Raw genomic sequence first — 12,878 nt, 5'->3', positions numbered from 1 at the left:
CAGAATGCACAAGCTTATAGTGAGTCCAGTCAGCCAAGTCACAATTCAAGCTGAACATACACCAGTTGAGCAGGCGTTCTTCTAAACGGGATCTTAAGCGGATGGGTCTGCAGAATACTGAATCCTATTTAGAAATCGCTCACTGTGCCTCAGACACCGTTCCCCATTACTAAAGAACAAGGCAATGGTTTCTAAAGAATGTCACATCTTGCACTTCAGATTTTCATTCAGTAAAATCACATCTTTGTGTTAAAATTTCAGGCCCAGGTATGGGCCAAACCCTGATGATCTCATAAACGGCTACTAGTCCAACACAAACAGGCAGTTGGGTCTTCAGAGGGCCTAGTGGTCTTATTATTGTATTCCGCTTCAGGAACACACACATGCTACAGTATAACATTCAATGGGCTGTCAAGTTTTAAATGACCATTAGACAAGTCAAGCTGAGGGAACACTACTGCACCTCAAAGAGAAAATACGCTAGAGAAAAAAGAATCAGACATTGCTTTCAGAATGCTGAGTTGTAGGATTTTATTTCATTTTCAACCTACATTGAGCATACAACCTAAAACAAACATGATTGGAAGCTATGACAGGAGAGGTTGTAAAACAGAATCCAGAAGTTGAGTTCACTGCTACTAAAACTTCCCTTCTAGACGCTAGATGGAACAGAGTGGAATAAAATTACTGGATCAATCACATTAAAACTCCTGTTACGTTTCATTATCCTTGGTTTTTACAATTAAAAAAATAACTGCCTAAATTGTAACATAATTGTAATTTTTTTTGGCAAAGTTGATATCCCTCACAACCTTCTGAAAAAAAAAAAAATTCTAACTTGACTAACTTAGAATACATTAAAATAGCATTTTCTTCAAGTAACAGATAAGGGAGTTTTCCTTATGGAACAATCATCTTAATCATAATTAGAAATAATTAAGTTAAAACCAGATGGAGTCACGGCTATGCAGAAAGAGTCAAGAGGATGCTGGCAATGCAAGGGGGAAAATGATTGGTTCACATTTACATTGAAAACAAGTCCCTGATAGAAGCTGTAAAACAAAAATTCACATTCTGCTTGCGTAGGTAATTATTGACAAAGTTGGAAGTATTTTTCCCTTGCCAGTTCAAGCATCAATGCTCTTTTATGTTACAATTCGACAGTCCAGTTCAAAACATCACTCACCCAAACACACAGCTTTCATGGTCTTTTTCCCCACGACTCCAGCTCACATTTCATGTCCTCAAAGGCGCATGGGTGTACTTAAGGATTTTTTTTTTTCTATCAAAATATAGAATTCATTAATATGGGAGGGCCAAAAATACAGACCAAGTGAACAAAATACTTTTTGTTTTGTTTTTGTTTTTTAAATACAGTAGGTAAAGGACCACAGAGTTCAAAGTTCAGACATCCGCAGGTCTGGCAGCTGAAGGGGAAGAGCCCAAAAGGTAAAAAAGGTCATCCACTGGTTGACCTCCCGATGTGGGTATAGTTCAGCCCTCTCGTCTGATCTCAGATCAGCTCCTCAAAGGCTAACCCCCCCCCCCACCCCTCCTTCTTGCTATTTCATCTGTAATGGCCTGAATATCCTCCCACCCTCTGGCATTCAACTCCTCTACAACCATGCCTGTTGAGCTCACACTACTCCCCATTCCTCATCAGGCTGGCCATCAGGTGTAATCGGTTAAGCTAAAACGGGTATCTGATAAAACAATAATATCATTAAAACTGCAAACTGGATTTAAAATTCAAAGTCGTCATCTGCCATGTCAATGGCCCAGGCAAACTTTTCACGCTGTGTTTTGTTGTAGATCTTCTCGATGGGGATGTCCCACTTCTTACACCTGGGGAAACATGGGGAGTGGGAAGGGAGGGGATGAGAGTTCTTCACTCAGGTGGTGCTAAGCAAAAGACTGTCAGTGCGTCACACCACCCAGCATAGCCTGAGGATTAGAGTTGCCAGCGAGGCTTGTGTACAAGGTTATAGTCTTGTCTTACCAGGCCACAGAGATTCGTGGGTCCAAGTAGTTCAGCTTGGAGGTGCCCAGGGCGATCTGCTTGTTCTCCTCACGATCAGTCGCCTGCACCTCCAGCTTCATCAGCTGCTCCTCTATCCTCTCAACTGCCTTCTTCTTGGTCTCCACAGTTCTTGGGAGGGAGGGGGAGAGCGAGAGAGCACGAGCGGGAGTGTCAGCCGTCTGCACAAGCCCAGGAGCACCATCCGTGGATGTTTCAACATGCCCTTAGTACTCTTTGATACTTACTTTTTGGCCTTCTCGTCTCTCCGTACTTTGGCATCGGCCTTGGCGCTTTTCAGCTCCCTCTTGGCGTCCGACAGCTGGTCCTTCTTTGCATCAATCTGGTGGAAATGGCAGTAGTAGTTAGTGAAAAAGTAGCCTCTACATGTCAGCTAGCATACCACTGCTCAACCGGTTCAGCAGTTAAAATGATCTAAAGCAGGTGCATGAGCAAAGCTCACACTCACTTTAGTCTGGAGGGTCTGCATAGACTTCTCAAAGGTCTTGGGCGGGGCCCTCTGATGGTTACACAGGATGGCCACAGCTCTGTTGGCCCTGTTGTAGGACAGGATCTTGGCAGGAACGTTCTCATCAGCTACAGGGGGGGGGGGGCATGTCAGCAGAGCATCAGTGATTCTGCTCCAGGCCTGGGGCCTTTCTGCAACTACAAAGTCTCATCTACAGCCTTTCTTCTAAACTGAATCCTTCTCCAAAACCTGTTTTTCACACTACCGTTGAGGCAAGTCCCCCCCCTCATCACGTCAAATTCCACAAAACACAACTTGCGAAATGTATGGCAGCAATTTCAATAGACCAAAATACAACTTCTGCTTTCACTCCACCCATTCTCCTTGACCTCAAAAGGTAGTGATGGTTTGTATGTGTGTAGCAGGGCAGGTGTTAACTTACGGCTGGTGAGCTCCTTCAGCTGCTGCTGCAGGGTAATGGAGGCGTTGTAGGTTCTGAACACTTTGGCTGTCAGTCCATCCATCAGCTCCTGAAGGTGTTTGTTCAGAATGGTGGTCTGGAGGCATGGGAGGATGGAGAGAAGGCAGTCATGAGACAATGGTGAGGGAAAGGGGCAGAGTTACAGTAATGTATGGACATGTCATGTCACCACCCTGCTAATGTGATGATGCACTTGGTGGAGTGTGAGTGACGGGACTCCGAACTGCCTGACATTTAATGGTCTTTTTTAAATTTTATTTCAGGAGTGGTCTTTGTCTCCTGCTTACATTGAGGCGGTCGAAGAGGTCATCTTCTGGCTGCTTGCTCTCCATGAACAGCTGAAGGTTCTTAAATACCTGGGAAAAGGGTATAACAATAAAAGCAAGTCATGAAAGACGTGATTCGGACTGGCTGAAATGAGCTTGCGTGTCAATTACTGAATTTCTTACCCTCTTCTCCACAGGGACTTTGTTGTAGTAGCGGATGGAGTCTTTACCCAGGAAGTCAAACTCCACCACAAACTCCTGCCCATCTTTCTCAGGGGACAGCTTAATGTGCTCAACCCTGAGGGAGCAGCAGCCCACCGTGTCTGCAGTCTCCCCTTCCTCCTTCTCGTTACCAGCTCTCAGAGCCAGCTGGAGCACAGCAGAGCACACAGCCATGTTAAAACACAATGCAATCTCAGGCATCCACCATGGGGCAAGTAACCAGTCTGTGCACGCATGCGTTTGTGTGAAGCGAACATCTCACCTTATCAATGAAGTAAAGGGCGACCGCTCTCTGTCGGATCCTCATCTCTTTGGACTTCCAGTCCTCGCGGTACTGAGCCCTCAGCCGGTCCACACACTTCTTCAGCCGCCGGGCTGTCTCGTATTTCTGCCAGTCCTTCTCCCCCTGGACCCAAAGATACACACAACCATTAGAGCGCTCAGCAAACACCACATGGTTATGAGGACCTGTTTAGAGGGGCTGTCTCTGTCATTTAGGGATCGAGACAAATTACTAATTGGGGGTGAATCTGTACAGCATGTAGAACAGTTGAACTGTTTAATATGGAAATATGTAACTTAAGCCGAGGGTAAATTCTGTTTATATTAGGTATGTCCACACTCCCAAATAAGGTAGAAGAACGTTCTGTGTTGCCGATTGAATCTTAGCACACGCGCATGCTGCAAAAACTGGTGTCGACAGTAAATTTTATAAATTGCGGCAGCAGGGCCAAACAGCGGGCTAGGAAGACACGCTTTTCACAGAGGTCATCTTTGAATGATCCCTCTCGATTTTATCTTGGAAATAGAACCACATATTGTAGGTTTACATACAACATTCAGACTAGATGATATAGAATGAGCCTTATAAATCAAATCAACCCACTTTGATTCTGGAGCTGGGGTTCAGCATGATGTACTTGATGGATCCCTGGATATTCTCAGTCCACGACACGAGCCAGGTCACCTTGTTGTCATGACGCAACTCCTTCCACTTTGTGCCGGGGGGAGGCTTGGGATGCTTGGAGTCCCTGGAGGGAGGGTGGTCAAGGAGGTCAAGTCAGAGGGCCAGTATCAAACCTTCCCCTAACCACATCTATATGACTCATCAATGTGACGATTTCCCTCAGGTTATCTAACTGGAATTGCCATAATGTTGTTTAACACTAGTCTTGTTGGGAAACCCGGGGTGTTGGTTTGGGACCAAGAAAGAAAAGATTTATTGATACAACCGTCTCATTACAACACTGCCTTGGCCTCAGCTCTGCTGCAGGAAACGTCTACACTGTAGCCTTCACTTACTTGCTACAGTTGATGATGATGTCCTCAGGCCGGCTCCTGCGCTTTAGCATGCCCATCTTGGGGTGGTCACCTCTGCCACGGAACAGACCCGGGGGCTCGATGCGGAAGTTAGCGATGCGCTCCTTGTGGTTGTCCATGACGCAGAAGCCGTACTCCTGGAGGAGGCGCTCATTCTCCCCTTTGATTTTCTACAACAGACACAGGGAAGGAGGCCCCTTTACTTGAGTTGTTAACACAATGCCATTATTGTCAGAAGTAGAGCTACTAGGCAGCAATGTGGGAGAATTCTTAGACTGGACAAGTACAGTATGACAACAGTTATGATGCAACTGTTGGCTCACCAGTTTCTCCTCTTTTGTCATCTGCTTTCTGGCCTCAGATTGAGCCTTGAAGTATTCACTCATCTCATTGAAGTCGCACTTGTTCAGGTCTGTGATTTTTGATTTTTCCTCAGAGGACATTTCCTGTGTAGGAGCGGAGAGAAGGACACATTCGTTTGAAATGGTCTTAAATGCAATTGATTCTTTACTTGCTTTAGGTAATGTAGGTAACAACCTGATTTGACATGACTTTCAAAGTTACAGAACTTCGACAATGCTTTGACCAATAAATCCATTTTAAATCAATGATTAGGATCTCCACAAAAGGGACAGTAGGATGAATTTTTAAAGTACTTAGACCACAGAACTTTCTTCTCACCAGAAACCCGGATCATCCAGAACTCATTACCTTTCTCCAGTCTTTGAAGAAGTTTTTCCGGAAAACATCCTTGGTGGTGTACTCATGGTCCAGCATTTTGGCAAAGAACGTTGCTACCTCTTCTGCCTCTGTTCTGAGTTTCATGGGCTTCCCTATTAAGAGATTTAAACTTGACACTCGCAGCTGATCAAAACGGTTATCACCATGCACCACAAGATACTCCCTGTCTCTGAGATGAGTCATGAGCAGCACAAGACATGGAAAAATAGTAAGTTAGCCTCACCATCGTAGTAAAACCTGACTTTGCTGGGAAGAGGCTCATATGCCGCGGCAAACACTGGTCCTTTGTGCTCCAGAAACCTCCACTTGGAGCCGTCTGTGGAGCGCTCCTCTTCCCACCTACAGTCCCAGACAGAACAAGCACATGGAATGAGCAGGAGGTAGAGGAGACAGTTTGCGCACAAGATGATCATTTTGTCCAGTAGTGATACGGAATACATCCACATTTCTACCATCATCATATTGATAAACCCCCAACGAAATGAGACACCCACTGTGCTATGAGAACTTACTGTAGTTCCTTGGTTGTCAAACTATATGAAACTCACCATTTCCACTTCTCCTCGGGCTCTTTCTTGGCTTTCTTTTTACCATCAGCGACTTCCCCCTTCTTGTTTTTTGTCTTTTTAGGCTTGACATCCTTGAAAAGAAAATGAAAAGGTGAGCTATTTTTTCCTCTCATCGGCTGGCAAACACAACCGGGGCTTTCACTAACCTCATCATCTTGTTTCCTCTTTTTAACCTTCTTGTCCATCCTGTCATTTTCAATCTTTATCTTTTTAGGCTTGAAATCAGAACTGAGAAGACACCAACTGTAAGGTTACTTATGGCAACATGGTTTTGACTACCATTTGAAAGCTCTCTGAAATACTCAAGTGATGGAGTTGTTTACAATGTTGACCAACCAGATAAGTTGACTTTGAGAACAGTCTAGAACGCCAGTATAACTTAAGAAAGAACGGAATGAAACTTCAGGGTAGAAGAGGAAAAAGGGACAAGATCTACTTACTCGTCCTCATCCCGGACTCTCTTCAGAGACTTCTCATGTTTAGGGGAGTGGTAGAAGTCATTATTCTCAGGCTCAGATTTAATGCGAGGAGGGCTGTTGACAAAAATTCATCAGGCATAAAGAAATTAAATGCCTAGTACTCCTTTATAGTACGTACAGCTGGCATGTACCTACCTAGTCAAATAAATGATATGCCTACAGTAGCACTCCTTTATACCACACACAACTGCCATGTACCTACCTGGCAAAGCCATTCTCCTTTTCCTTCTTTGGTTTGACATCAAGAGACTTAATCTAAAAAGGGATAATGTCATTCAGAACAAATAGGCAAGCCAAATGCATTCAGAGACCACTTTATTATAGATATATTTATCTAGTAGCGGGTAGGACCCACTTTCCCCTCCAGAACAGCCTGAATTCCCTGTGGCATGGATTCAACAAGGTGCCCTTCGCACACCACTGCTCTAAAACGCAGTTATTGAGCAGTTGCCTTTCTGTTAGCTTGAACGAGTGTGGCCATTCTCCTCTGACCTCTCTCAGTAACGTGTTTTTGCCCTCAGAGCTGCTGCTTACTGGATGTTTGTTTAATCGCATCACTCTCTAAACTCTGGAGACTGTAGTGTGAAACTCCCAGGAGGGCAGCTGTTTGGGATGCTAGAACCACCACGACTGTCACCAAAAATCCTACCATGGACAAAGTCCCTTAAATCAGATTTTTGCAGATTTTAATGTTTGGTTGAACAACAACTAACAACTAAACCTTTTCACCATGTCACATGCTTTATATATTTAGTTGCAAGGCATGTGATTTGCTGTTTGGAGAAGCAGGCCATTTCCATCAATGAGAAGGTGTACCTAATAAGGGGCAACTGGGTGTATATAAGTCAATATCACCTTTCCTTTTCAGTAAAAAACTAATTAATTCAACTTTCACTGTACACAATAGAAAAAGGGGACCACTGCAGGCTGAATCATGTGAAGAATATAAACAATTTGGCTCTCACTTTCTCCTCCCTCCTCTTTTCCTTTTCCTTGTCCTTGTGCTTGTCCTTGTGTCTGTCTGTGCTGCCATCTTTGTGCTTCATCCTCTCCTTGTCTTTGTCTCTGTGTTTCTTGTCAGAGAAGTCCTTATGGTCACTGGGATCCCAAAAATTTGACAAAACAGAATGTTAAAGACTAGCCATACCAAAGCAGAAATGATAAATTGCCTGAGAGGACAGAGACAATACAACAGCAATAAAATAAGCAAGTCATCTGCTTTATACCCAGTCAGATACACACCCACCCAGCTCATCAGCCACACATCCATACAAATACCCATATTAAAGAGCTTGGCTGCGTTCTGAATCGCATACTTCTACTTCTTACTACCTTTACCTACTACAGCTGCCCTTAGAAAGTATGTACTTTTCAAGCAGTAGGCATCCAATTGGGACATACTACCTTGTCATAACATTGCGCCTTGAAATTTGCCCACATCCGTCGCTGTCCATAACGTGACATTCGTCTACAGCTACAGCTGTCATGACTCGCACTTGACGCACATTTCCGCTGCGCACAGGATTGTGGGTCAGAATAGCCTGCTGGCTTGCATACTGCAAAATACGACCGGATGTAGTAGGACATCCTGGTATTTTTGCCATACTGCATGTGGCATACTATGTATTGGGACATACTACATCCTGTTTTGGCATATTATATAGTAGGGTAGTATGCGATTCGGAACGCAGCCCTCATCTTCCTTGTGGGTGGAGATGACCAACTATACACCATGTTTCCCCAACCATGACGCATGTCAATCCCATTCACCCACCCCATGTCTAAATGAGCCTGGCATGGGTGGAAGCCATACCTGTTGCCATACTTTGATTTCTCACGCTCCTTTTCTTTCTTGTGGTCCTTATGTTTGTATTCTTTTTCCTTATACTTGTCTTTATGTTTGTGAGAATCTGAGGAGAAAGCAAGAGTATAAATTAGGTTTGTAAAGAGAAAAAGCTGATATTGATAGAAACAAGCCAAACACTGAAACATGCCAACATGCCTACCTTAAACCTGAAATTCTACATCCAACTCTGTAGTGAGAATAACCAATGAGGAACCTAACCTCATTTTGAATCAGGAACAACCTAACCTCATTCCCAGGCTTCCTCAGTCACGGAGATAGACCTCCTGCTACTTGGGTATTGAAAGGAGATTCAACTGATGTGGCGCTTCTCAGAGAGCTGCCTAAACTGACCAAACCAAGAATGCAGGGGTATCTTAAGTATGCAGACAAAGAGTGCAGCAAAAGACTAAAAACAAATTGAAATTTCACTCGTCATACTGGAATCTTTCCATCTTAATCTACAGGGCCTGAAGGAAGCAAGGTGGAAAAAGGTAATGTCCTGTAGCTTGATATACTGCTCAAAAAAATTAAGGGAACACTTACTCGCACTTAATCACATCCAGCCCTCAATGGGTTAAGTATTTTGGTTTCTACTGACCGTCATTTTGTTCTCGGTGAATTGCACAATGTAATCAATAAAGATTTTCAACTTAGTTATTTTGTTCATGGAGATTCGCAATGATGATTGATGACTGGTGTTCCCTTAATTTCTTTGAGCAGTGTAGTTTAAATTAGGGGTTCCCAACCGTTCTTCCCCAGAGCCCCCCTAACTTACACCTGATGGACACTTCCCCCAGGGAAGCCCAGACCCCCAGGTTGGGAAATTCTGGTTTAAATGACCCACTATTACTGGGAGAACAGCACCTCCTAGTGCTCAAACTGTGATGTGCAAGTATGGCCGATAAGGGGCTAAATGTAGGCTAGAGTACAATGTGTAAGATGTCATGTCAGCTTCCCGTTTTCCTGCACTGTTCAATTGAGCAATGTTGCCATAACTGAGAAATCAACATTATTCACTCCTTAGTTTACATGAAATGGGTAGTAAAAATGCCATTTACATCACTTTCCAGAAGGTTTGAGGGACTAAAATAAGTCATGTCTATATCATTAATGCCGACATGTGTATTGTGCACTAGCCAGACTATGCGAGGCCTAACCTAATGATTGCATTTAAACTCCATAACAGGATGTTGATAAGTAAGCCTACATCACTACAGCTTTTCTATGACATCTAACAGAGCAAATCAGTATTGGACTACATTTAGGGAACCATGTTCCTACTGTGAGGCACATAATAGCCTAGTCTCAACCCTCAAGTCAAACTGACCTCCACAACATGTGTTCTAAGGTAAGGCTGATTACTATACCATTGTGTCATTGACTGTTAGAGAAAAGCAGCCTTCCAAAACTAGTCACACTGGACATTTTAGACCAGGAGGAATACAGGATAAATTAACTGTCTCTGAACAAATCTCGTCTTTGAAATTGAGAGTTTAACATGTTTTTGAATGATTTTTCAAGATGCCCATCCACATCCATTGTATGACCAAAACGGTGGTAGAGCAATTATCAACTTTCTCGAAAATGCTAGGTTTGTCAACGTTTTGATCTGGTCCATTGTATATGATCATAAGTAACCTTAAAACAGGGCTAAACATGCATTTTCCCTTTACTACTCCTTTAACCAAGCTGGTAAAAAAAAAGGCATGGGGCTTGCACTACCTTGTACTTGTAGTGCTGGCATGGTCTTCCTGTGCAATGTAGTCTTTCAAACAAACAAAAACAGACCTACTGCTTTGTTCATGGTGTGGGGAACTTGTTGTAGCTTGTGAAAGTTCAACATAAGAACACCCTCTTGAGTTTAATTGGTTGTGGTTGTGTGGCACCAACGTAGCCATGTGGCAAAGATGTAGCTCAAATCAACCATCAAAAGGCTAAAAAGAGTACTAAAAGTTAAAGTAGCATACATTCTAATATGCCTATGCCTATAGAGCAACTATTTTACACCAATAGCATTACATATAAAAGGGTGAGTAAACTATTTCCCCCCATGCTATGTGGAAACAAGAACTGTAAGTGTATGTAGCACCCAACTTAAGCTATCTGTAGTTACGACTGAAAAAGGTTTGAACTTCAACTATAACCGAATAATGTGCATTGATCGGTGCCATCTTGATGTCACTCATTCCACACTTTTGGAGTCACGTCTCAACCGAACGCTCCTCCGTGTTTCGCCTCCATATCACAGCCATCTGCACTTCAGCTATGTTCTCAACATTCAGACCGCTAGACAGAAAAAGAAAATGGCGTAGAGACTAAGTCCTCAACCCTCAAACCCTCACTTTCAGACCCGGAATGTGGCATGTTTATGCAAACACCAACACATTCGAAGTACGTTTAGCTATAAAACACTTCCAGGTCTTTAGGAATCTGCGAAAACATCAATATAATAATTTGCCTAAAGACCATTTCAGAGCCAGTCTTTTGAACAATAGGCGCTTGTGAGTGAGGCAGCGGACTTAGTCTCTGGACGCCATTTCTGTCCTTACCTACACTGACGTTAGCAAGTACACTAGCTAGCTAGCACATGCTATCCTAACCATGGATGGTGCAGACACGTCAGAATTGAAGAAGATACTCAGCCTCGTGAAATGTCAGTAGTTTATCACAGACTTACCATTGACCCGAGAGCCTGAGTCGATCTGCAATTTCAAAAGCAAAGAATGATCATGTTTTTTGCACGTGCGGCTAGAGATGGATAACTTTGAACTTGGCTAACGTTAGTTAGCTAGCTAGTGCTAACCGTGAGTTAGACGCTAGCCACCTCTCACAGTAGCACACGCCGACTAGCTAGCCATCTAACACTGGTAACCGCCTGCTGGCTGCAACGCATTGGCTAACTTGCTAGTGCTAGCTCAGTCCTCACCAAAACAATGTTGTAGCTAGTTGGCTAGCCATTTATAGCAACACAACTAGCTAGCGTAGCACATAATCTCAATGTCACACTTAAATACAACTAATGGCATTCATATAGTTAGATGTCACATTGTAGTTAACGTTAGGTTTATATAGCCAATGTCGATTGGATAGCTAGCTAGACAGTCCAAGCTAAGGGTTCTAGCTGGATAGCAAGCTAACAGCTAGTCTGTCCTTAGCAAATAACAGCAGCAACTGAGTTGTATCTTCTATAGAGCCCTCAAATATGACATGACATAATGTTCAAAATATTACCTGACTATCGTTGTGGGAATGATCCCCACTCATTTCCTATGCTTAATCTGATAAAAACAAAGTGAGAAACGTGTTAAGATAAAACGCCGGCGAGGAGATGCGGACAGAATGAAGAAAGAAATAGTTGTGTAACAGACTAAGTCCCAATTTTATAAAAATGCGCATGCTCGTGTCAGTAGATGGGCGGGGAAAGGGTATTGGGCAATTTAAGCCCCTCCCACTAACTATGTATTTGCTCCACCCATGCACTGAATCAGCTGATTCTAATTAGCACGACTCTTTAGCCAGGTAGAGGAACTAATTGGTGAAATAGTAGTAGTAGTATAGTATTTGAAACCGGGTTATACACCTCTGCTATAGCCTAGACCAGCTACTCTAGTCTCAGCGCCAGACCCATGAGAGTTCTTTCGCGGATAGCCTACGCTACGTAAGATACGCTAACTACGTTACTGCATGCTGCAGATCTATCTATTATGTAGTATGCGGAGCGCAGCGATTCAACGCAATATTTGAGTCTGGAGAGAGACTAAATGATTTATGAAATATTGATTTTTTTCTTGTGCAAAAACGGAACAGTCTGGAGATCTGTCATGGTAGCCTATACAAAATGTTCGTCATTCTTCTTACATGTATAGAGAGCATGGAGCCTCAATATACTATTGGCTCCTATGAGTCCAAATTAGGCAGCTAGAGCTCATTGGACACACACACGCACGCACGCACGCGCGCGCACACACACACACACACACACACACACACACACACACACACACACACACACACACACACACACACACACACACACACACACACATATTATATATTTAACTGGCTCTAGTAACATGCATATCTTGCCTCCTGCTGTCCAATGGGAATCACAAAGTCCTGTTTAACATTCAAAGTCGCAACTTTGCTGGAGGCATTAACATTAGCCTACCTGTATTGCAAATTGCAATACCATTTTGAATAATGTGGGACATTTATTTAATGGGCCAAGGTGAGCTAGAATAGTTACTTGAACTGGGTGAATTAAATTCTTACCTCCAACCTTACGTAGGTAGACTGGAGCATAACCCACACAAACATTCAAGGCAAGTTTATTATCTATTCAGTTGTAAGCCTACAGAAGGCAAGTTTATTTGTATAGAACATTTACATTACATTACAGTCATTTAGCAGACGCTTTTATCCAAAGCGACTAACAATAATTGCCTTTAACGTAGGAAAAGCCAATGTA

At 43.3% G+C, this 12,878-nt stretch overlaps 1 protein-coding gene across 2 annotated transcripts; it reads right to left on the bottom strand.

Annotated features, from left to right (window-relative positions):
• Window positions 1–516: 516 nt before the first annotated feature.
• On the bottom strand, window positions 517–11,743 carry top1a (DNA topoisomerase Ia). Of its 2 annotated transcripts, XM_084441204.1 has the most exons (21): window positions 11,642–11,743; window positions 11,088–11,112; window positions 8,378–8,474; window positions 7,530–7,662; window positions 6,767–6,819; window positions 6,526–6,618; window positions 6,232–6,313; window positions 6,065–6,156; window positions 5,740–5,855; window positions 5,487–5,608; window positions 5,099–5,221; window positions 4,758–4,945; window positions 4,342–4,486; window positions 3,718–3,861; window positions 3,417–3,602; window positions 3,255–3,323; window positions 2,929–3,043; window positions 2,487–2,614; window positions 2,266–2,360; window positions 2,000–2,149; window positions 517–1,845 (listed from the first exon to the last, which is right to left on the bottom strand). In XM_084441204.1, exons 1-21 carry the CDS (start codon window positions 11,672–11,674, stop codon window positions 1,743–1,745), a joined length of 2,292 nt encoding a protein of 763 aa, XP_084297330.1. In that variant the 5' UTR covers window positions 11,675–11,743; the 3' UTR covers window positions 517–1,742. The 2 variants fall into 2 exon arrangements, with proteins under 2 accessions (XP_084297330.1, XP_084297329.1); XM_084441203.1 differs by having other exon boundaries at window positions 6,065–6,313.
• Between the last annotated feature and the right edge of the window lie 1,135 nt (window positions 11,744–12,878).

The sequence above is a fragment of the Borostomias antarcticus genome (genome assembly GCF_949987555.1).
Source record: "Borostomias antarcticus genome assembly, chromosome: 7".
NCBI lineage: Eukaryota > Metazoa > Chordata > Actinopteri > Stomiiformes > Stomiidae > Borostomias > Borostomias antarcticus.
Note: the sequence above shows the minus strand (reverse complement) of the source record. Positions and strands in the feature narration are given on the sequence as shown.

Excerpts from the sequence above, each read along its gene's own strand:
- top1a (XM_084441203.1), bottom strand. The coding sequence starts at position 11,674 with ATGAGTGGGGATCATTCCCACAACGATAGTCAG. Across the intron at positions 6,314-6,525 it reads AGAGTCCGGGATGAGGACGA|TTCTGATTTCAAGCCTAAAA; the intron begins GTAAGTAGATCT and ends GTGTCTTCTCAG. Across the intron at positions 3,324-3,416 it reads AAGTCCCTGTGGAGAAGAGG|GTATTTAAGAACCTTCAGCT; the intron begins GTAAGAAATTCA and ends CCCTTTTCCCAG.